Below are 25,039 nucleotides of genomic sequence, written 5' to 3' on the forward strand. Positions count from 1 at the left end.
TTCATCATTCCACCAAGATGTTCGCTTTTCCCATCTTTACACACAGTTGTTCCTAGGCATTCCCTTTCTGTTTCTACTACAGCATCCCTGTATGCCACCCATTCACGTTCTATATCCTGAACCTGCTTACTGTCTACTGTTTGAAACTTCTCACTAATCATATCCATGTACTTCTGTCTAATTTCCTCGTCCTGGAGATTTTCTACCCTTATTCATTTGCAGACAGATTTCACTTTCTCTACTCTAGGCCTAGAGATACTTAGTTCATTACAGATCAGATAGTGGTCTGTATCATCGAAAAATCCACGAAAAACTCGTACATTCCTAACAGATTTCCTGAATTCAAAATCTGTTAAGATATAGTCTATTATGGATCTGGTACCCCTAGCCTGCCATGTGTAGCGGTGAATAGCCTTATGCTTGAAGAATGTATTCGTAACAGCTAAACCCATACTAGCACAGAAGTCCAGCAAACGCTTCCCATTCCCATTATCTTCCATATCTTCCCCACATTTACCAATCACCCTTTTGTATCCCTCAGTTCTATTCCCAACTCTCGCATTGAAATCGCCCATTAGCACTATTCTATCCTTGCTGTTGACCCTGACCACGATGTTACTCAATGCTTCATAAAACTTGTCAACTTCATCCTCATCTGCACCCTCACATGGTGAATACACGGACACAATTCTTGTCCTAATTCCTCCAACTAACAAATCTACCCACATCATTTGCTCATTTACGTGCCTAACAGAAACTATGTTGCGTGCAATGGTATTCCTGATAAAGAGCCCTACCCCAGACTCTGCCCTTCCCTTTCTAACACCAGTCAAGTACACTTTATAATCTCCTATCTCTTCCTCATTATCTCCCCTTACCCGAATATCACTTACTCCTAGCACATCCAGATGCATCCTCTTTGCTGACTCAGCCAGTTCTACCTTCTTTCTTCCATAAGCCCCATTAATATTGATAGCTCCCCATCGAATTCCATTTCATTCGCCAAGTAGATCATCTTTAGCTACAATTATAAGGAACCACATTACAAACTATAAATATGGATAAAAATTCTGTATTATAAAGTTCACATTACTTTCCTTGGTGACATCTTCAAGAATTAAAAAACAGAATTTAAATGTCCATTTTGTAACATTACAAAATCTTTGTTGTCCTGCAAATTTGTGAAAGCGCATTAAAATACAGTTTGAAACCATAATCTTCACTCAGTGTTTTATATCAAATTACAATGACCGAGCTCGATAGCTGCAGTCACTTAAGTGCGGCCAGTATCCAGTATTCAGGAGATAGTGGGTTCGTACCCCACTGTCGGGAGCCCTGAAGATGGTTTTCCGTGGTTTCCCATTTTCACACCAGGCAAATGCTGGGGCTGTACCTTAATTAAGGCCACGGACATTTCCTTCCCATTCCTAGGCCTTTGCTGTCCCATCGTCGCCATAAAACCTATCTGTGTCGGTGCGACGTAAAGCAAATAGCAGAAATAAATTACAATGAATGTTCAAGTTTTGCAGTGCTTAATTGAAAATCATAAATTATTACAAATTGCAGCAGATTTTGCTTCCAAACTACTGCATGAGTACTTAATGGTATATGAAACCAACAGCATTATGGTTACAAAATAGGATAAAAAATAAAACAGGTTAATGTTCAAGATGGAAGAAGAGAATGGGGAACAAGGATGAATATGAAAATATAAAAAAATAAGTCTCAGATCTTCAAATATGTTGGCTCTCTGCTCATCAATCCCTGTTATTCTGCATCCATTTCTTCTCAGCTCCATTATAAGCCTGATCTTAGTATCAACAAAGTGGGGTTCTTTACTCATTGTCGGGCCCCATTTTTGTATCTCTACTAACCTTGGCCATCACATATTACAATTGTTTTCCCCATTATTGTCTTTCGTGGATGATCTCTCAGAGACACTCCCAGAAATCTTGTTTCCATCTAGTGATGGGATAATCGAATACAAAATAATCGCTTATTCAATTATTTTTCCCCATTTGATTATTTTGATTATTTTTTGATTATTTATTTGAATGAATGAGGCAACTGAATAGTGAATACTTCCCCCATTTCCTTATTTTTTGATTAATTTTGATTAACTCCATTGGAATCAATGAGGCAATTGAATAGAGAATTTTTCCGTTAGATTATTTTTTCAATTGTTCACTTAGAACTGCAGTCGAATGAATGAGGCAATTGAATAGTGAATGCTTTCAAAGGAATTGAATGAAAAGTGATGTTATTAAGACAGTTAATTCACTCATTTAGTTTCAACATTTGGGGAAATGTTTGTTAAAAGGCATATTTCTTATTTTCATAAGAGTTCATCTATTTGCTTCTTTCAATCGATTATCCATCCGGCAGACTTAAACCGAAAAATTGATCAAATCAAATCAAAATCTCTTTATTTGCAAATGAGGTGTCTACCTCGGTGGCAAATGGTACACTAAAATACATTATTGTCAAGCACTAAATTTTAAATTAACAAGAGAAGAAATTTTTTTTTACTGGAATACAATAATATACAATTTATGCTAAGAATTTTTTTCTATTAAACAAACAGATCATCCTTAATAAATTTATATTGTTTACAAAATTCTACTTATAATAACTCCTATACTTACAAACATAGTCCACTCATATACAGTACAGTATGTGGAATTACTTCAAATAATACTATGCAACTGGTATAAGATTAAAATTTACATTGCACTTATTAACTCTTTTTTAAAACCCATTTTGGAACCTAAGTAGCATAACGACCTGCTGTGTCTTAACCATAGCCCCCTTTTGCCACCACTTTTCAGAGTTCCTGAAGGGCCTTCACAGCTACCGTAGAGGTCCCAGGGCCCTCGAAGTCCCCACTGTACTTCATCCCTACAGGCAGTCCCCTACTTTGGCTGTCCAAACTCCATGGACCAGAGGATGGAATAAAAATTTTTAACACACATTATTTATTTACAATAGCCTGCACTGGTCGAATGCCCTCTAACATTTCATTTATTTTCCCTGTTGCTGTTTATTCTCTTCTTGAATACCTGTACAGATTTTGGAAAAGGAGCAAACACTACCCCTGGTAAACTGTTCCACTCCTTCACGCCCTTTCCAATGAATGAAAATTTACCCCAGTTGCTTCTGCTAAAATTCCTTCTAATTTTATACTTGTGGTCAGTTCTGCCAATATATTTATTTTCCAACTGAAGCCTGTCATGGATTTCTCCCCATGCTGCTTCTCCTGTATAGGCTGTATATAATCCTACAAGTCTAGTTTTCTCCCTTCTCTTACTTAAAGCTTCCCACCCAAGTTCCTATAACATTTCTGATACACTGCTGTTTCTCCTGAAATCCCCTGTTACAAATCTTGCTGCTTTCCTCTGCACACTATCTATTTCTTTTATTAGGTATTCTTGGTGGGGATCCCAAACACTGTTTGCATATTCCAATAATGGACGAACCATACTTAAGTAACTTTTTTCTTTTAATTCTTTGTTGCATCCTTTAAGTAGCCTCATTATGACATGTAACGATCTGTATGCTTTCCCAACAATGTCTTGCACTTACCATCTTTTGGGATAACTACCTCATCCAAAGTATATTCAAATTCAGTTTTAAAGCTCCTGTTTGTAAACGTTGATTTGCCTCCATTAACCTTCATATTATCTTCTTCAACCCACTGTTGGATACTTTCAAGGTCCCTTTGTAATTCTGAACAATCCTCAGTGTTATTTATTTCCCTATAAACAATTATATCATCTGCATACAATTTTATTTTTGATGTTATATTGTTCCCTAAATCATTTGTGTATATTAAGAAAAAGTAACGGACCGATTATACTACCCTGTGCGATTCCCTTCCAAACTTTCTCTTCCTGTGATATATTATTTCCTACTTTGACTTTCTGAACCCTTGAGTTTAGAAATGTTCTTATCCAACATATAACCCTTACGTCCAATCCTATTCCCTCCAATTTCTTTAATAATATTCCATGTTCCACTCTATCAAAGGCCTTTGAAAGATCTATGGTTATGCAATCTAATTGGCCTCCTGAATCCAACTGATCTGATATGTCCTGCTGAAATCCCACCAGTTGTGCCTCACAAGAAAATTTCTTTCTAAATCCATACTGGCTCCTCATGAACCAATTTTTATCATCACATGTCCCTCTGATGTACTTTGCTATTAAACTCTCCAGTATTTTACAAACTATACTTGTCAGGCTGATTAGTCTGTAGTTCTCTGGTTTCCTTTTATCACCCTTTCCTTTATAAATTGGTATTATTGATTCCTTCCATTCTTTTGGTATCGATTAATGGCGCATCCAAATATTCTATGCAATGCAACTGAAAGATATTTGAAACTCATTAAATTATCTTATTAGAAATAATTGGATGGAGGTTATATGAATATCAACCTAATGAACTCGGATGACGAGGCACACCCACTTGTGCGCACACGGCCTACAACTCGGATGACGAGTTGGGCCCGCGCTTTGCCAGTGCTCATATATCTTTCTATAGTTCACTCAGTTTGTAACAGATGGCTCTTGCGTTAAGATTTTCGAATACTAGACGGTTAAATTGAAATAAGAAATAAAATGGTTCAACCTATTTAATACAATTAAATAAGAAATGTAGTGTTACATTATTATTTGATTAAAAGCGGTACCGGTTTCGACCACCAATCTGGGTCATCATCAGCCGAATAAAAATACAAAAACAATGCATAGGAAAATTAAATAATAAATAATAAATCTTTCAAAATCAGTTGAAGAGGCAATATAAGACAATAAGGATTAGCACTGTGCGATTTTAAATCATCAAATCCAGAAGAAGTTGAAGATTAATCACTTATACGAAGCACGGCGCAAGCCCTTGAAGAGTAGCACAACACACGCAATGTCCGGCACTGTGCCTCAAAATGTTTACGAGAAGAGGTGAACAGTTCAGTCAACCAGCCTGCACACACTGTCTGGCGCGAAGTCACAACACAATTTAATAAATATGAAGTCCCAAAAATGTGTAGAAGTCGAAGACAAGCTTTCTCTTCACAATTTTTTTTTTACGTCAACTGTTCCACATCTTTTAAGAATCTACAAGATCCTATTAACATTGATACATACATACATCAATTATATTAAATTGAACTTCCTTCAGGCTAGCAACCCGTCGGAAGGACATTTGATTGCTTTCAAGTCTTGCAAAAAGTAAAATGCAAGACCGTAACGGGCCACATGGCCCAAAACTTTGAAGGAAGATGATGATGATATTAAATTGTATTATGTATATTTTCGCAACTGAATCATTAGCAGCCTTAACCATTAGGCTATTCACCGAGTTTCGTTGGCATTTAAAAGCACAGTCCCGGACATTGAGTAGGCCTATGTTGCGCTGATCTTCAGGAGCTAGCATCTCACTTCAATTAATTAAGGTACAGCCCGAGCATTTTCCTGGTGTGAAAATTGGAAACCACGGAATACCATCTTCAGGGCTGCCGACAGTGGGGTTCGAATCCACTATCTCCGGCATGCAAGCTCATAGCTGCGTGCCCTTAACCACACGGCCGACTCACCTGGTCGTGCGGAGTGTAACAGTGTGCCTGAATATTGGCGGGAAGTAGCTGGGGAGTTAGAATTTTCTTCTTCAGCATGCCATTCTACAGGTTCATAAATTTTCTGATTCTGCTGGTACAGAACACACTGGTTCTTCATAGCTTTCGAGCTATTCAAACCCTGCCCTGAGGCACTGATTAGAATGAGCAGTGTGCATATTTACCGGAATAATGGCAGATAGGTGTTCACGACTCTCTGCGGTCTGGTCATTCCAGTTCTGGAACTTGGGACTGTTAGATAGGCACAGTAGTACTGTTCGTTAAAAGTGAGAAAATGTGCGGTATTTAATTTGATTTAGTATTTTATATGATAACATTGCTTTTAATCGCTACTTTCCTACTAACGTTTCTGTAATGACCTATGTTGACTCCAGTTAGGAAAGCCACAAAGTCGGTCTTTCTGAGAATCCTGTAGCGAAGCACGGGTTCATCAGCTAGTTTTATATAATATAGTTACATGAAAGTAGTATCAAAAAACACAATTGCACTTATATTTGATTTATTGTTTAAACTCATCAGATACTTGTGCATGTTCATCGACTATCTATGCATTCATCATCTCATAACTTAACTTGAGAATCTCTGATTTCCGGAGCTGTATGAAGCACACACACAAGTTCAGTCAGTCTCGGAATCTGACGAAATACAAGGAATATGGCTGCCACCAGGCATTGTATAGAAAAGACGAGTAATGTTTATGGTACATGGTCAATAGGAAACGTACTGAAGATTCTTGAAGATTGAATTGAAAGTTATTTTAGTGATATGACAGTGTAGGTCGTCAAAACCCTGCAGATGTACATAATTATTTTCCTGTAGTGGCACAGTAGAGGGATAGTGATATATCTCATTTCAGTCGTTCAGAAAGTTCAGTTGAGGTACAGATACAAGAAAATCCTATGAATTTCTTTGGCATAATAAGGTAAATATTCGGTCCTATATTTTAATCCATTTCTAAAAAAAATAATTTATGTTTGTTCTCTAATATATCATTCCATATTCCAGCAATTCTTCACATGCATTGCATCCATCGGACTCGATCCAGTGTTCAATTTGCTAGGGAAAAAAAATACCTATTGATTTTATGCTGTTAATTGCTACACGATTATGTCCTGTTATTCCTGTGAAATGGTAATAAGTTCTGTATTTATTTCAGTATGAAGATAGCAGAAGTATCAACTGAAGAACCAGAACACCGTTGTGATAATTGCTTTAAATATTTCAAACGGAAAGGCGATCTGAAGCGCCATTTAGTAACTCATTCTGGTGAGAGGCCGTACCGATGTAATATTTGCAATAATACGTTCGGTCACCGTAGTACCCTCAATTATCATCTACTATCGCACACAGGAGAGAGAAAGTTCAAATGCTCACTGTGCGGAAACACTTTCCAGAGGAAAAAACATCTAAGGAATCACATAATTACGCACAGTGACTACCGTTTCTCTTGTTCGATTTGTGGAAATACGTTTAAAAGGTCCTCGACCCTTAGAAGGCATGAGAAATCTCATTCCGATAGTTACTCTTTCTCATGTTCAGAATGTGGAGAGGCTTTTAAAACATCGTCAAGTCTTGCAAGACACCAAACTAAGCATACTCAAAGCAGGCCTTTTGAATGTTCTATCTGTGGAAACACTTTTAGATGGTTGTCCGCTCTCACGAAACACCAGGATGTACATACTGATGCTAGACCGTTTTCTTGTCGTACTTGCGGAAATGCTTTTAGGTGGGCGACGGATTTGAAAAGGCATGAGATAACACACACCGAAAATAGGCCCTTCTCCTGCACGATTTGTGGAAAATCTTTTCGAAGACTGGCGCACCTAAAGAGCCACCAAAATGTACATACTGCAAAGTAGGTCATTGTCTTATATCTATGGAAATATTTTCAGAAAATCGTCTCACGAAATTGTTTTAGAGAACATCACCTTTAAAAAAGCATTAGAATGTTATGTCTTAAGCCTGGATTCGCCGATGTCGATAGCTGCAGTTGCTTAAGTGTGGCCAGTATTCAGGAGATAGTGGGTTCGAACCCTACTGCTGGCAGCCCTGAGATGGTCTTCCATATCTTCTCTTTTTCACACCAGGCATGTGCTGGGGCTGTACGTAAAGTAAGGACATGGTAGCTTCCTTTCCACTCCTGGCACTTTCCTATCCCATCATTGCCATTAGACGTATCTGTGTCGGTGCGACAAACAGCAACTTAAAAGAAAAAGAGGGCCGGGCTGAGTGGCCCAGATGGTAAGGTGCTGGTCTTCTAACCCCAACTTGGCAGGTTCGATCCTGGCTCCGTCCGGTGGTATTCGAAGGTGCTCAAATACGACAGCCCCGTGTTGGTAGATTTACTGGCATGTAAAAGACCTCCTGCTGGACTAAATTCCGGCACCTCGGCGTCTCCGAAGATCTTAAAAAGTAGTTAGTGGGACGTAAAGCAAATAACGTTATTATTATTCTTATTATCATTATTATTATTAAGAAAAAGAGGCCTGGACTCTATTTAGTTCATCAGAACACAGAAACAAATGTTATCCTGTTATACGGCAAGAGCACAGCAACTTATGGAGATACGACAACGAAGTATACAAGGTATTGTGTGGAGTAATGTAGTTTACCATTGCTTTCCTCACTGGACCAGAAATTATTGCCGAACAACCGGCCCTGTAACATATTTAGTAATAGCCAGGCACTCTAGTTGAGCTCCAAATGTCATTTACTAGCACCTTATTGAACAAAAGTTCATTTGAAATTGTTAAGACTTCACTTTCCAGTATAACACTAGTGGTCACACAAATCTCAATCGTGATCTGTACTTCATTTGCGATTTCTGGCTACTTCTTTAATGAATAATGTTTATACATTCAGAATAAAATATGGCATATACAATGTAATGCATGCACTAAACGAAAAATTGAAAAGTATGGTATGAAAATCAGTGCAGAAAAAAATAATGTGGTGGTATCACCAGGAGAAAGGCAAGGGAAGGCATTGTAAAAATTGTCATTGAAGTTTTTGACAATTTGAAATGCCTAGGAATGAATGAAAGTAGAATACACGGTTGGACATGGAGATTAGCAATAGCGTGCAACAGGGCAATGCAATCAACCAGAGTGAAAGAGAATTATTCTGGAATACGACAGAACTAAGGAAGCATAAAGGGGTAGGGTACAAAATGTATTCTGCACCCAAATTGACTTATAGGGCTGAGATGTGGACAGTGACAAGTAGGGATGAGGTTAGGAAAGCCAGCAAAATGAAATGAAGTAGTATGACAGAGAAGAAATTGAGAAACAAAGATGTGAGAAAGGAGGTCAGAATGGAGTGTGACAATTGATGGGAGTAAACTAAGATGGTTTGGACATTTAAAGAGGATGGAGGAGAAAATATTACCAAAACAAACGATTGAGGTGAAGTTTGAGGGAAAGAGAGTGAAAGGGAGACCTAGAAAAAGGTAGGTTGATTCAATGAAGAGGAGTGATAGAAGAAGGAACCTTAAGTGGGTCAAAATATTGGTAGGAAAATGGAAGCTAGAGAAGTGTCTTAAATGCCCCAATTGGGAAGAAGTTTTATAAGGGGATAGGAGAAGCGTGATGACACAGTGATAGGAAATACCTCAAAAATTACCTTACAATATGATTTTTCTGATACATTCCCTCCATAATATTCTTTTGGTGCTGTCTTTAAGGGGAGTGGGATGATATTACAGGGGAAAATGACAGAAAAATAGATGAGATTTGAATTTGAATATCTTTCTCCATTTTTGCAATATAAATTAAGAACTCTCAGAACAGGTAAATTCTTACTTTTTTTAACAGCAAGTGTCCTAAAAGTTTTTAATATTACTGTGAAATGGAGTTATTCAATATTTTCTAAATATACTACAATATAATTTTAGTATTCAGCCAAATTTCAGGTTCACTTTACTAAGAAACTATTAAATATATAGTGCTGAAATTAAATATTATATTTATGTGTAATGGCATCTGATAGATGGACTTAAAAACAACAAATTTATTCCTTTGTGACCAACAGGACTTATTTTTTTGAAAAAAATATTTCTTTCATTTTCATGATCAGAAATTGAAAGTGTCTGAAATAAAAAGTAAATGTAATTTTTGTTCTAACCAAAGTCTATTATCACACACCAAGCCAATTAGGCATGATTCTGAAATGTTACTTCCTGAAATACAGCCATTACCTGGAAGAGTACCTGAAATTTGGGATGTATACTAAAAATTAAATTGTACTAGATTTAAAAACTAGCTGATGTACCCGTGCTTTGCTACGGGATTCTCAGAAAGACTGCCTTTGTGGTTTTCCTAACTACAGCTTAACATAGGCCATTACAAAATCATCAGTAGGAATGTAGGTATTAAAAGCTATGTTATTATATAAAATACTCGCTCAAATGAAAAACCGCACATCTTCTCACTTTTAAGGAACAGTACTACGGTGCCGATCTAACAGTCCAAGTTCCAGTGCTGGAATGACCTGGCTGCAGACAGCCGTGAACACTCCTCTGCCATTGTTCCGTTAAATATACACACTGCTCATTCCAATCATTGCCTCAAAGTAGGGACTGAATAGCTTGAATGCTGTGATGAACCAGTTTGTTACGTATGAGTAGTATCAGAAAATTTATGAACCAGAGGAATGGCATGCTTAAGCAGAAAGTTATCTAACTCCCCAGCTACTTCCTGCCAATATTCAGGCAGGCTGTTATACTTGCTACTACCGAGTGATTTGGATGAATGGTCAGGGGTGCGCAGCTGTGAGTTTGCACCCGGGAGGTAGTAGGATTGAAAACCACTATCAACAGCCCTGAAGATGGTTTTCTGCGGTCTCCCATTTTCACACCAGGCAAATGCTGGGGCTGTATCATAATTAACGCCAGGTCTGCTTCCTTTCCACTCCTAGCCCTTTCCTGTCCCATTGTCGCCATAATACCTACCTGTGACGGTGCGACGTAAAGCACAAAAAAAATACTTGGTATACAGCAGTAATCCCATCTATTGGATATGACTGACAACAGAAGACACAAAGCACATCATGACAAACAGTGGGCAATGTAATGTTATTGTTGTTCAATGTTATGAGCTTTCTGTATTGTAGGTCTTCACATTTAGTTTTCTTTCAGCTCTGTGATATTAGGGAGTCTTACAAAATTATTTATAGCATAGACTGTAGTTCCTTATTCCCCGGATTTACATAACAATTTTCATTAAATTTTGTTTATCCATTTTCTCATGACTTGGCGCTGATATGGACTTAGCAACAAGAATCAAAATTCATGAATATCTCTGTTATCATAGCCGGTACGGTAAAAATGTATAAAACATAAATGATCGGAAATTTAAAACTATATAATGTTAGTAATGTAGTATTTGTCGATAGGACCACTAATAACACAAATATTTGAGAATTAAATTTTAGGCCTTCCCCTAAACTACCATTGCACTTAGCGTGAATAAAATTATTTATGACCTAGATTGTAGCAAATTATTTCCTGACTTTGCATACTAATTTTCATTAAGATAGGACCACTAAAAGATAATTTGAGAATTTAAATTTAGGCCTTCCCCTAAACTACCATTTGTTTCAGTGTGAATAAGATTATTTATGACCTAGAGCGTAGAAAATTATTTCTCTACTTTGAATACTGATTTTCATTAAGATAGGACCACTAATAACATAAATATTTGGGAATTAAATTTTAGGCCGTCCCAGAAACTATCATTTCTCTCAGTGTGAATAAAATTATTTATGACCTAGATTGTAGAGGCTTATTCCCGGACACTACATACCGATTTTCATTCAATTCTCTTCAGCCGTTTTCTTGTGATGCGTGTACATACATACAGACAGAAATTACGGAAAATTAAAAAGTACATTTCCTTGCTACTATGAAAATGACTGATACGGAAATACTATCCTTTTTAAATTCTGAACCATGTACAGATAAAACTCTTATTTTATATATGTAGATAAAAAAGAATATCACTATTTTCTAGTAACATTGAAAGTTTTCAGGATGCTAACAGTTACGAAGAAGCAGAAGTTTACCTTTTCTGCGGGTTTCTTAGTTATATTGCAAAAGCGGAATAAGATATTCTAGTTCAAAACTTACCAATTTTTATGTTACTTTCCCCCATAATGCTGTTCCCCTCACCTTAACACTGTAGATCAGTATTGATACAGTCTGAAAGTGTTGATAAATAGATGATGCATGGTGTTAAGTGTATTGCATAAAAATGTCACATTATTACAGTCTTATAGAAGAGAAAATTCAGAGGAAATACTATTCTTGTTTGTTGTTTAAAGAGGCCTAACATCGAGGTAATTGGTGCAGTGCTACACTACACTTGGAGTCTGTGTTCAGGAAAAATCATAGAATTTCATGGCGTCACACAGAGCTGGTGAGGACCAAACCTATTGGTGCATACATGATAGGTTTTCCATGTTATCCAGCACAATGAATGCATTTTGCTCATTTTAACAGGAGGTGGGCAAGAGCAGCCATCAGTCGAGTTTAATAGGTTACTGCCTCTCAGAGAGGGGACATGGTGAGAGAAAGTTACAGTACACAGTCTCGTGCTGAACACTCATAGCAATAGGGAGGAGCAAAAAAGTGTACAGGGCAGGGGATCACTGATGTGCTAATAATAGTAGCATGAAATGCTTGTACAATTGTGAACAAAATGCATGTATCACTTAGGAAAAGTTCAATGAGAATCATCATCATCATCCAATCCATTTTCTTTTAATAAATTTCTGCACACATTGTTACCAGGTTTTGAATAATTATGAATCTTGCATATTGTATATTTTTTGTTTTTCTCCTGTGAGGACACATTTTAATTGTTTCACTCCCAAATTTTTTCAGCGTGTCATGTCCCATACCACATTTTTCTGTATGTTTCTACAATGGATAAAATTGTAGTTGTACAGATATTCAACAATTATGGAATGACAACATTAGCAATAGGTTTTTTCTTGGCTCTTTTACCAGAACCTGACAATGGCATCATAAATGTCTACAGCTTGTTTCACTGTAACTCATCCTCACTACATTCATAAACGTCGGGCTTATCATCATTCTCTGAAACATCCTTCGTGCTTTCCTTACACTCTTGTTCACACGCCTCGGAAGACAGCTGTGAAAGAAGAAAACACAAGGCACAGAACTATCATAAAAATATGGTAAGGCAATTTACGAATCATCCGCTGTCTGAACGGAGCATGTGATGAACAACAAAGTCACAGCGTCAGAGCGAACACAGACATGGAAAAGAGTGCTTTGCTTGAAATCCGAGTTAACTCGTGTTTGGAACAGTGGGAGACATGTTGACATCTGAGTTAACTCGGGAATGGAATGGAAAATATTAAAATATTTTGCATCTTGGGTGTAGGAATGAGCTTCTGCAGGACTATATTAAAAAATGATGTGTATTTGAGTGAACTTATGTGTTTGAAACCTTTGCATGACTAGTGCTATGTTCAAGAAGTTGAGCTGTACTTATCACCAGGCAGGCTCTTTGAATGTAATGCCAGCTCTATATCCGGCCATGGCTTTGCCTATATGAGTGGTAGCCGGGAATGTCACACTGATATGCTGTGCGATGAACTGGCCTCATGCTTGCACATTAAGGTTACCACTGCTTGCTTGCTTGTTGTCTTAAGGGGCCTAACATTGAAGGTCATCGACCCAAGGTTACCTCCCCTCCAGAATGGCTACTTGCAGTGCGACTGACTCGACTGGCCATACTGCTAGTCGTAGCAGTCGTCCTTTCTGAGTCTGAAAATTTCACACTGCACATTATTATTATATTATTTTATTGTGGTTTATATGTCATATTCAGTAAATAAATAAAAATCCATATGATATGTCCTTGTTTGAGTAAACCTGTAACAATACATTCTATTTAACACTACATCACATATGAAAAGCTTATTAACGCTTTGTTGAAGTAATGATGAAACCTATGTCAAGCACAAATGTAAGGCACACAGACAAGCACAAGCTGTTCTGCAAGCTTTCGTCAGATAATCTCACAAGCAACCGTGGATTGTGAATTTTCATTATAGAGAAAAACATATTACAAACAATTATGTTTTAAAGGATTTCAAATTTTTGCCACTTCTTCTCTATTCTGATGTGCTTTTCATAAGGCAATGTTTTTTTAACAGCACTTCCAACGAACCGCCATCCTGAACCAGGTATGCTATGTTTCCTAGCCGTGAAACTCATACGATACACCTGGCCAAATCTACGGTCAGTGCTCTCCACCACTATATATATATATATATATATATCTCTCTCTCTCTCTCTCTCTCTCTCTCTCTCTCTCTCTCTCGTGGACATGCCTACCAGTCTCTTCATGGGTGCAAAGTCAGTGTGCAGTAACTGTACACACTGTGCAGCATCTTGCCACTGCTGGTCTATATGCAACCCAATTAGGCAAGTACTGCTTCCCAAAATTTCACTTACAACAGGGCTGAGATTATTTGACTTTGTAAATAGTTTTGTACAATTTGATTTCATGTACAATTAGTTCTTCTCAGCCTTGCTTTGGTTGTGTTGAAACAGGTGGTGCTTCATAGTCAATTAATGGGCTACTTGCTATAATTTATAATACCTTAGGAGAAGAAAACTGTGTTGGTGATGTGCGTGAGTTTTAGAATTTTTCAACTGATGGAGATTTCTTGTTTTATAAATATTTTAGCACAGTCATAACTGCAACTGATATGTATCAAGTACAGCATCATCTTCAAAAGATAAAATGTATTAAATTGAATATAGTCAACTTCTTACAAAAACAACAGCCTCTTCTAAACACACCTTCTGCTAAACCTGGATAAATATGAAGTAAATTTAATGGAGATTTGTATAAAGTGCTCATCTCAACAAACATACATTGTCATATCAATACAGACATAAAGTGGATATTCATGAGTTATATTTTTGGGCTGATGCTGTGTAAATAATTGTAAACACACTCAATGTTTCAAAAGGAACCTTGCCTTTCTTCATCAGGAGACAAAAGAGAAAAGAAACAACGTATTGATGGTTGCTAGGAGAAAGCAACAAGGAAGCTTCAAATGGTGCCCAAAGATGTAAAGGGGATGCCATTTTAGCCCAATGCTAGAGACAATGAATAGTAACAGCAAAGCATTACTCTCTAATGGTTCTGATTATAGGTAGCCATGATTCACTGAAGTTGTAACCTGTATCGCGGTTGAAATTATCTGGGTGTTTACATATTTCATGATGTCTTGTTTCAAGAAGTGGATGTTCTTGCCCGTATAAAGCAATATCGCCCAAGAATTATCAGGGAGGCAGTTGAAATACGTAAACACCCAGATAATTTCAACCGCGATACAGGTTACAAACTCAGTGAATCATGGCTACCTATAATCAGAACCATTAGAGAGTAATGCTTTGCTGTTACTATTCATTGTCTCTAGCATTGCGCTAAAATGGCGTCCCCTATACATCTTTGGCCACCATTTGAAGCTTCCTTGTTGCTTTCTCCTAGCAACCATCAATACGTCATTTCTTTTCTCTTTTGTCTCCTGATGAAGAAGGGCAAGGTTCCTTTTGAAACGTTGAGTGTGTTTACAATTATTAAACGGCATCAGCCCAAAAATATAACTCATGAATAGTTACATGGGCCGTGAAAGTCTAAATGATAATAAAGTGGATAGTTTGTTAAACATACCATTGACTTAGCTAAATGATAAGAACTTAGTCCAGTTTTTGAAGGAGTACACAAAACAAACTGCCCCAGATGAATTGACAATAAGGAAGAACTATATTCCTGAGTTTTCTAATGTGGCATTAGGTAAAAAATATATTTGAATCAGCCTGAGCTGAGAAGCATCACATCATTTTTCTCTACTTTTCACAAGAGAGAGAAGTTTTATTACTCGAATTAAACTTAACAAATGCACTATATTCTATATTGTGGAACAACTACTCAAGCTATATTTTTGCTAATGGAAGGTCAATTCTAATTTAATAAACTATTTAATAAACTATTGGTAACATCAATTTTTAAATAGTGATTTAATACCTTTCAGCTCTGGAGTCAGTTTAATATGGCATAAAGGAATCTATAATATTCCACATTATATTTTTGTCTAAAATAGTATTCATATAACTTAAATGCAGCCAAATAGCCATACAGTATAAGGGAAAATATACTTCATAATTACATTTTTTAGTTCATTTGATTTTTATACTCTCTTATTGATTTTGATCTTTTAACACACATTTCCAGATGATAGTGTATGCAACCCTTTCCACACAGTTGACATTCACATGTCGTGCTTGGTTCATGAAATCAAGTGGTTTTACAGATGAGGAGATGGAATCCATGCACCACCATTCTCGTAAAGATATGTCTCATTTCATAATTGGCCATAATCCTAGCCCGGTCTATCACAGCTCTAGTAACATAAAATTCTGGCCAAATTTCTTCTCTTTGTCTTTGTAGAGATGTCAGTAACTCCTCAGTGGTTTTAGTGTTTGGTAAAGTAAAATGTATCCGAGATCTTCTACAAGGAAACTTTATCTTGTCAGAAGATTCATTTGATGAAAAGTGCTTTCACTCTCTCTGATGTGTACAGATTCTTTACAGTAAGGTGTGTCTGAATAATTTCAATGCCGAACATGAGTACTGGCATAATTTTAGTTCTGAATAATGCCATTGCAGTTTCTAGACTAAGGGATCTCTATAGCCTGTTTCCTTCATTACCAGCATTGCCTGTGTTGTTGTCTCTGCTATATGTTTTGTGTAACATTTACAACTTGTTTGTAGTGTGATCCCTAAATATTTAAAATTTGGCATAATACTGATTTTCCTCTTCTTGATAAAGTTTTCTGCGGATGCAGGGGCTTTTCCTCCATTCCTAAAACCATAATTTCTGTCTTAGTTATGTTTATTTCAAATCCATTTTTGACACACCATTCTTCCATACCGTTTATGCAGTTTTGTGATGTCTGTTGATCCTATTACTATATCATCAGCCTTCCTTTTGGGCTATTCTTAAAATTTCTTCAGCTCTGAGGATGAAAAGTACAGGACTAAGAGGATCACTCTGTAGTACTCAGTTTGGTTGAAATATCAGTTCTGAAAGCGAGAGATTGTCGAAAATTCTTACTTTGCTCCATTCTAATATTGACCTTACAATATTTATCCATCTGTTACTTTTACCTATATTTTCTTCCAGTTTTTTCATTATTAACTTTCTATTTAACATAATACTCCATAAAACAGTTCTTTCCTTTCCGGAGTTTCCCATATATTTCCTAGCAGGTGTTCTATTGCAGGTATAGTTGATCATCCATGCCTGAATACTAACCAAGTTTCTGTGAGATTTTCGTCAATTGTCTCCTATATTTTTCAGATATTCATCATCATCATCATCAGTTTTCCACTCCAGTTGCCCGGGTGTGGTTTACGAGCACTCTCCACTTCTGTCTGTCCATGTACCACTCTTCTCTCAAGACGACATCCCAGCTGACTCCTCTTGTTCCCATGTCCTCTTTCACTTGGTCCAGCCATCTCTTCCTAGGGCTTCCTACCGGTCGTTTTCCGGCCACGACTGTGTGTAGCCATTGTTTTGCTGTCCTTCCATCGTCCAATCGTTTGACATGGCCAAACCATTTCAAACGGGTCCTTGTCACTTTTCATTCAGGGATGGGTACTCACCAGCTTCCTCCCTTATTCTTTCATTCCTTATCCTGTCCCTTTTTGTCTTCTGTACCATAGTACGTGGGAACTTCATTTCTGTAGCTTGTAGTTTGCTATCCACTTGTTGAGTTGTTGTGCAAGTTTCTAGGCCATATGTTAGTATGGGGGTGAAGTATGATTGGAATAGAATCTGCTTTGATCTTAAGGGAACTTGTTTGTTCCAGAGGAGGTTCTGAACTTGATGGTAAAACTGAGCTGATTTTTGAATGCGGTTGTTAATCTCATGCTGTATTCTGTTATCACTTGAAATGATGCACCCAAGATATTTATATTGGTCTACTGTTTCCAGCTGTGTACCTTCCAGCATTATTTTTCCTTTCTTCTTCTGCCTGTTGACAGACATAGTAACAGTTTTCGTTTTATTTATTGTTAATCCGTGAGCTTTCAAATGTTCATTCCAGGTGTTCAGCCTCTCTTGGACTTCCTTCTCTATATTTCCCCAAATTACTACATCATCTGCAAATGCAAATGCATTGATGTCCATATTGTTCTTCTGCTTAATTTCTTTCATGACTTCATCCATGACAGTGATAAAAAGTAAGGGTGAAAGGTTACTGCCTTGTTGCACTTCTTTAGTGGTTTGGAACCAATCAGAATTACCGTTTCCTATCTGTACGCAACTCCAGCAGTCTTCGTAAAGCATTTTAACTTTTTGGATAAGACCTTTGGGTACATTTTTCTTTCTTAAATATTCCCATATAGTCTTCCTTGGAACACTATCAAGTGCTTTATCGAGATCCAAAAACACTAGTGTTAAGTCTTTGCCCTTCTCCCAATGCTTTTCTAACAGTATTCTAAGTGCAAAGATGAGATCGGTAGTTGATTGGTGTTCTCTGAATCCATATTGTTCTTCCTGTAGTTGTGGTTCTATTATTTTCCTTAGCCTTTTTTCAAGTATTTTCTCAAATATTTTCAAACCATGATAAAATAAAGTGATCCCTCTATAATTGCTACATTTCTTCCGGCTTCCTTTCTTGAAGAGAGGTATTATTATTCCCTTTTTCCAATAATCTGGGACTTTCCTATCCTTCCATATTGCATTAATTACTCTATGAAGCCACTGTATTCCTATTGCACCAGTTGCTTTGATCATATCTGCACTGACTTCATCAAATCCTGTTGATCTTTCCTTGGGCATACTATTAAGGGCAGTCTCTACTTCCTTCCATGTTGGCAGGCTCTCTTGGTCAGGCTCATCATTGCAGCTTAAACTGACCTGCGTGGTTACATCATTGGAGTCTTTCCCAGTACAGATGTATAAATTATCAAAATAGGATTTCATGATCTTCCTTATTTCTGTCTCTTCCCTGACTATGTTACCATCTGGTTCCTCTGTTGCTGTTATGTATTCATTGTCTCTTCTTATATTTCGTATTGTTCGGTAAAGTAGTTTAGAATTAGCTTTGCTGTCTTGCTCTAGTTTATCTGTGAAATCAGTCCAAGCTTTCTGTTTTTCTTCGGCCACAATTTTCTTTACTCATAGCTTCTGATCTCTGTATTTCTGCTGCAGTTCGTTTACTCTAGATTCATTCCTTTGACTTCCTTTTTGCATTTCTTTGTCTCTGGCTTTCCTGGTTTCCTTTTTTGCTTTCACAGCAATCTTCACTTTTGTAAAAGCTTTGAAATGTACATTTTCCAAAGCAATACCTCTGTATTTATTTGGACCTTTGGGGTCACCTCTATCTTTATATATAACTTTTATGATTGACTGCCTCCACTGTTCTGGTATATTGGCCATCTCTATGCATTTATTATAGAGTTTAGTCCACGTGGGTAGCAACAGGTGAGTATTATCTTTTGAATATTCACTATAATTTGTCTGGTCCTGCAGCTTTTATGTTCTTCATATGTTTAAAGATATTTTCAACCTCATCTGTAGTTAACGGAGTCCACTTTTCTGTCACTTGTAAGTAATCTTTCTGTGTGTTTTCTGGTATGTTATTGAGTTCTTCTTTGTTCAGTGTATTCTGAAAGTGTCCCTCCCATTCCTTCATGTCAATGTAGTGTGTCTGGGTTTACTTCTATGGACGCAATGCAATATATGGATCTTTCTTAGCTACCTCCATGATTCTCTTTCCTTCTCTTTCCCAAAATGATTTCTTCTTTTCCTTTAAAATCTTCTTGTAAGATATCCTTTTCCCTGCATAAACCGCTAGAAGTGTAGAATCCGCAGAATTCAGTTTTATGTGGTGTAATGTTTCCAGGACATCTCTTCTTACCAAATGCCAGTCATCATCAAACCATCTCTTTTTGCCTTTTTTTGTTTTCACAGGAGTTGTGGCGTGTCTCAGGAGATCCTCAAGTGCCTGCATTGCATCTTCCAGTCTTGAGTTATTAATAAGTGTTTGTTTTTCCCAGCTCATCGAATTTTTCTTCTACTTCTCCAGTGTCTAATTACCTTGAAACCAATTGTACTGCTTGTTTTTGTTTTGTTCACAATTCACCCTGGATTTTAAATTTCATTGGAATATCTTTTCTCAAAGGAGTGTGTTTTTCTGCCCATAGAGGAGTTATATCACCTTTGGTTGGACCTCTTATAACTGAAACATCTACAATACTTTTTCCATTAGGGGATATGTATGTTGGAACATTGCAATTATTTAATAGAGTGAAGCCTAGTTCCTGTAATGTATCCATTACCAGTTTAGTTTTGTAACTGGGAATATCTAGCTTGTAATTTAAATCGCCAGCAATGACTAGGGGAGTGTCCTGTGCACAATTTGCAATTAGTTGATTAATTGATCTATTATGCCCATAGCCGTTGTATTTGGCTGGAAATAAGTCGATATTATAGTATAGTATAGATATATAGATAGTATAGTATAGATATTATAGTATTATATTATAGTTAGCACCTTTTTTTCCCAGTGTCCCTCATGGCAGACCACAGTGTGTCCAGTCTTTCAGATCATGTACATTAAAGAAATTAATCCACAACAGATGCAGGTAAAATGTTTCCTGCATTGGAATACTGGGCAAAGGCAGTTTTGCATAAAACCAAACGCTATGGCAACAATGTTCTCATTATTTCGGCATAAAGTTTTAATTTCCTGTAAACATCTATAAAATTTACGACTCCTTGTAAGTAAGGAATATGGCACTGAAAGGCAGGAAGTCATTGACTTACTGCCTTCCTGTTCTGATTACTCTACACGTAGCAGTTGTTCTGAGCATAAAAATAAGGATGACTTAATTCTTCCTTATGCCGTCCAAAGGTCCTTGATGCAAAAGTTCAGAATACTGAGTGAAAAAAATGTGCATTCTGACAATGCTTTTCAGCTCCAGCCGATTTAATCAGGTCTCACCAGAAGAAACAACAGACCAAGAGCGGAGATCTAAAATTAACCATGTTTGGAATTTTAAAAGCAGAAAAGAGAGAGAGAGAGAGAGAGAGAGAGAAAATCATTTCTGCTAACAGTGGATGTATTACCTAACAATAAGATAAATCACTCAACAGCTGCTGCATATTTCAATGATGCCAGGTAAGCTGATGGCAGCTGTTGACTTCCCTGTGGGTCAGGGAGTGTGAACTGTTAGACAAAGTGACCAGGTAAGTTCTCCCTCCCGCCGGACTCCATCAGCCACATGGTTACAGACGGGTACAAACCAATGCAAAGGGGTGACCGACTTCTTTTTAGATATTCATTTACCACAATAGGAAATGTGTTATGCTTTATTAGAAGGGCAGCGTGTATACACTGCAACAAAATTTGGAGTGTTGAGAATGCAATAATAAAGGTAAAAAGATGTTGTTTACTGTATCACAGGGAGAGATCAAGCCTGGAAATGTTAAATTTTACAAAGTCAAATGCTTTTCTTCCAATATCTAACACAAACAGTAATAAAGAAATGTTTACAATTTGCAGGTACTCTTCAGTGAAGGTTCTCCCGTCTTCACTCTGCCTTACTACTACGTATTGCGTTTGGCACTATTCAGCTCTCTGATGCACTGTGGCATGCTTCCCATCAGCTCATTGACTTCACCTCAAAGAAAGAGGTCCCATTCCATCTGTGTCTGTGGAGGTTTTGGACAATCAAAGACAGCCATTGCAATCTGTCCCATGAATACTCAATCCAATTCATTAGCTGGCCAGTTTGTATGGTTGATACCCACCTCCTTGATGAAAGTCCACATTAGTGCACCTACATGAGACTGAGAGTTGTTGATGAGAGTGAATTTAGCAATATATACATTCCGAAATGGTTGTACAACTAGCCTGAGAATATTATCCATATACTGTACTGTTGAATATCATCGATATACTGCTGGCCAGTTAACATCCCTCAAATTGGTATTATAAATTAGTATAAGAAGAAAAGACATTACCACCAAAATGCTAGCTTTGCAGAGGGAAGAGTGATGTTGTATGCACTATTTTTCAAACTTCCATCCATCTGTCAATCACATCATTGATCACAAGGTACTTTTTCCACGCTTTTAACACTGCACTTTGGTAGCCCTTACGATATGTGATTGGGTATGTCAACCCTGAACCTATGCCACAATTCTAGTTCTACCAGACTGGGAAATACGCATTGGACATGAAATATAAACACTTGCTGTAGCTCATACTGTATTGTATACACTACTACCAATCTTCAGCCCTGGAACGAGCAAGTGGTTGAGGGGTTTGGATCATGTACCTACCACCTTGCATTTGGTAGATTGTGGGGTGAATGACTTTTAAAGCAGCATAATTGTACTCCACATGTTTGACTGATGCAAGCAGCCTTTTGTTATCCCATTTATCAAGACATTGATGTAACATATCAATAGAAATTAATTATGAATTTGTCATTAGATTTTAAGACGGTGAATTTATGACAGAACTTTGAGAAGAGTGACTTATAACAACTGTGAATGTGCTACTTTAATTGTTGTATATATACACTTTAAATATAAATAAATATATTCAACAACATCTGCAGTACTGATTACGTGGGTACTGTACACTTTTTTTTTTACAATTTGCTTTATGTTGCACCAACAGAGATAGGTCTTATGGTGGCAATGGGATATGGAAGGCCTAGGAGTGGTAAGGAAGCAGCTATGGCCATAATTATGGTACATTTTACCTGGTGTGAAAATAGGAAACCATGGAAAACCATTGTCAGGACTGCTGACAGTGGTGTTCAAGCTGATGCAAGTTCACAGCTGCGTGCCCCTAACTACATGGTCAACTCACCTGGTATATGCACTGATGTTGATTTAAACCAGAACACCTTGAAAGATGATGGTAGGGAGTTCATATTCACAGGATACGTGCATAAGTTTGAAGAAGTGATTAACATATGAACCATATCGGCCCTCAGGTTCAAGGTCCACACTGATAACTCCACACACCACCACTGACTGGTAAAATGTGCCTGCGGCTCTTGTTGCCACTATAAGCGAAAGGTAATGGATCAGTGTGACTTGAGCAGATGTAGAGGATGCCTCACAGATGTATGCAAGAACTGTACTGTCAAATGAGTGAGTTTGAAAGAGGGTGCATTATTGAATGAGAAAACATGATGCATCCATCCGGAAAATTGCTGAAAAGAATGTTTCACAGAAGGCCGTAGAACTGGACAAGATGGGTCGGGTCGCACCTACCAGACCTCCTCCTCCCCCCCCCCCCCCCCTCCCCCCCCCCCCTCCCCCCCCCGAGAAGATAGATACCTCATCTGAATGGCAATGCAGGAGAGATCTGCGTCTGCGCCCTTCTCAGCTCTGGCATAATAGTGAAACGGTGTAACACACCGTACACTCTCAGGAGTGACAGTCCGGCACTGATTATTACAGTCTGGATTACCGGCGTATCGTCCAATCCTCCGCCTACCTTTTACTAATGTGCATAAATGTGCCAGACTGCAATGGTGTATGGAACGTCACTGGGGACAGGAATGGCAGTAGATAGTTTTTTTTGGATGAATCCAGGTTCTGTTTGTTTGATAATGATGGCCGCATTTTGGTTCACTGCACAGGGGGACAGTCATCACATTCATGGCATTCGCACAAGACATGCAGTGCAAACTCAAGGCCTTATGGTGTGGGGTGCTGTTGGGTGCAACCACAAACCACAGTTGGTGCATGTACAGTGCAGTGTGACCAGTTTGACCTATGTGAATGACATCCTGCGACCCATAGCCTACCCTTTCTGCATGACATCCCAAACGCCATATTTCAGCAGGAAAATGTGCGACCACTATTTGCTGCATGAACACATGCCTTCTTGTTGTGACAGGATGTCAGACTGTTGGCCTGGCCCGCCAAAACACCGGACCTGTCGCTGATCAAAAATGTATGGGATGTGGTGAAATGATGGGTGCGGCGCTGTGACACAATGCCAACCACAAAAGATGAACTGTGGAACCAGGTGAATGCAGCATGTTTGGCTGTACCCCAGGACGCCATTCGCTCCTTATACGCTTCAGTGCCATCATGCACGGAACAAGTTATCAATGCCCATGGAAGACACAGTGCCTACTAGTCAACAGGACACATGCTGAACCTAGGTGATTGAAATGCTAGTCGTTCCTGCAGAACATACTAATGAACATGCCCTGTGAATATGAACTTCCTATCTCTAGTCTTTCAAGATGTTCTGTTTTTATGAACAGGAATGTATGATTGTAAACAGAAAAATATGCATTTCATATAACAAATACTGATTCAATAGATCAATGGGTAGCTAATGGACTAGATATTTGTATAGGACACAGCATCATTCATCAGTCACCACCATAATTCATTGTACCAGTTCACACATGCAAAAAATAAATGTTCGGCATGGAAGGAGTTGCAGGTGATTCTAAATTGTTGGTTCTTAAAGATAAATTCACAACAACAGTTTTAATAGAAGGGAACTATAAATGTGCATCCCATAGTGGTGATGGACCTACAACATTTGTCTTCAAGTTGTTGGAAGTGAAATCTGCTTCTCTTGAGAGTAGTCTCTCACATTAATGTTTCAAATGGCTTTTTGTAGTGATGGTGTGAGTTCTATGTTGGGTAGAAAATCTGGTGTGCTGAAATGACACGGGTCTGAAGTATCGGAACACTGTCAAGTGGCATTATCTGTGTCATAGAACAGACCTGAGTATTGGTAATACCCTAAACTCAAGTGTCTCGAGTTAATCCATATGAAATTTTCATGGAAAAATTTATTCATTTCATCATACATCCCCCAAAATTCATTATCAATGTCCAAATGAGCTAGGTCTGCGAACAGAAAAAGTAGGGAGAATTTTGTCGATGTGTTGGATAGCTTCATCTCACAGAGCTGCAAGGCAATATTAAAAGAGTTAACAAGCTCTGTATGAACACTTTCAAATGCATCAGATGATCAGAATAGCTGTTCTAAAGAGCGTTCAATGTATCAAAAGCACTTGGCCTTATAATTGTGCAAACAAGTTGAGTTTAATCTAGAAAAGATCTGGATAAATTGCTGAATGGTATTGACAGAGCCTTGGGGAAGGAGTATGAGATGAAAATAAATAAGTCCAAAACAAAAGTAATGGAGTGCAGTCGAACAAATTTAAGTGATGCAGAAAATATTAGGAAGTGAAGTCTTAAAGGAAATAGATGAGTACTGTTATTAGGGTAATAAAATAACTACTAGTCATAGATTTAGGAAGTACATAATATGCAGACTAGCACAAGCAAGGAAAGTCT

The 25,039-nt window shown here is 37.8% G+C and overlaps 1 protein-coding gene across 1 annotated transcript in view; it reads left to right on the top strand.

The window, feature by feature from the left end:
* Positions 1–22,285, top strand: part of LOC136881936 (E3 SUMO-protein ligase ZBED1) — a 123,757-nt gene extending 101,472 nt beyond the window's left edge. The window contains exon 6 of the mRNA XM_067154396.2: positions 21,249–22,285. Within this exon, the coding sequence (XP_067010497.2) occupies positions 21,249–21,327 (79 nt within the window). The 3' untranslated portion in view covers positions 21,328–22,285. The remainder of the gene's footprint in view (positions 1–21,248) is intronic.
* Positions 22,286–25,039: the final 2,754 nt, after the last annotated feature.

This window comes from Anabrus simplex, chromosome 10 (assembly GCF_040414725.1).
Source record: "Anabrus simplex isolate iqAnaSimp1 chromosome 10, ASM4041472v1, whole genome shotgun sequence".
In the NCBI taxonomy this organism is placed as follows: domain Eukaryota; kingdom Metazoa; phylum Arthropoda; class Insecta; order Orthoptera; family Tettigoniidae; genus Anabrus; species Anabrus simplex.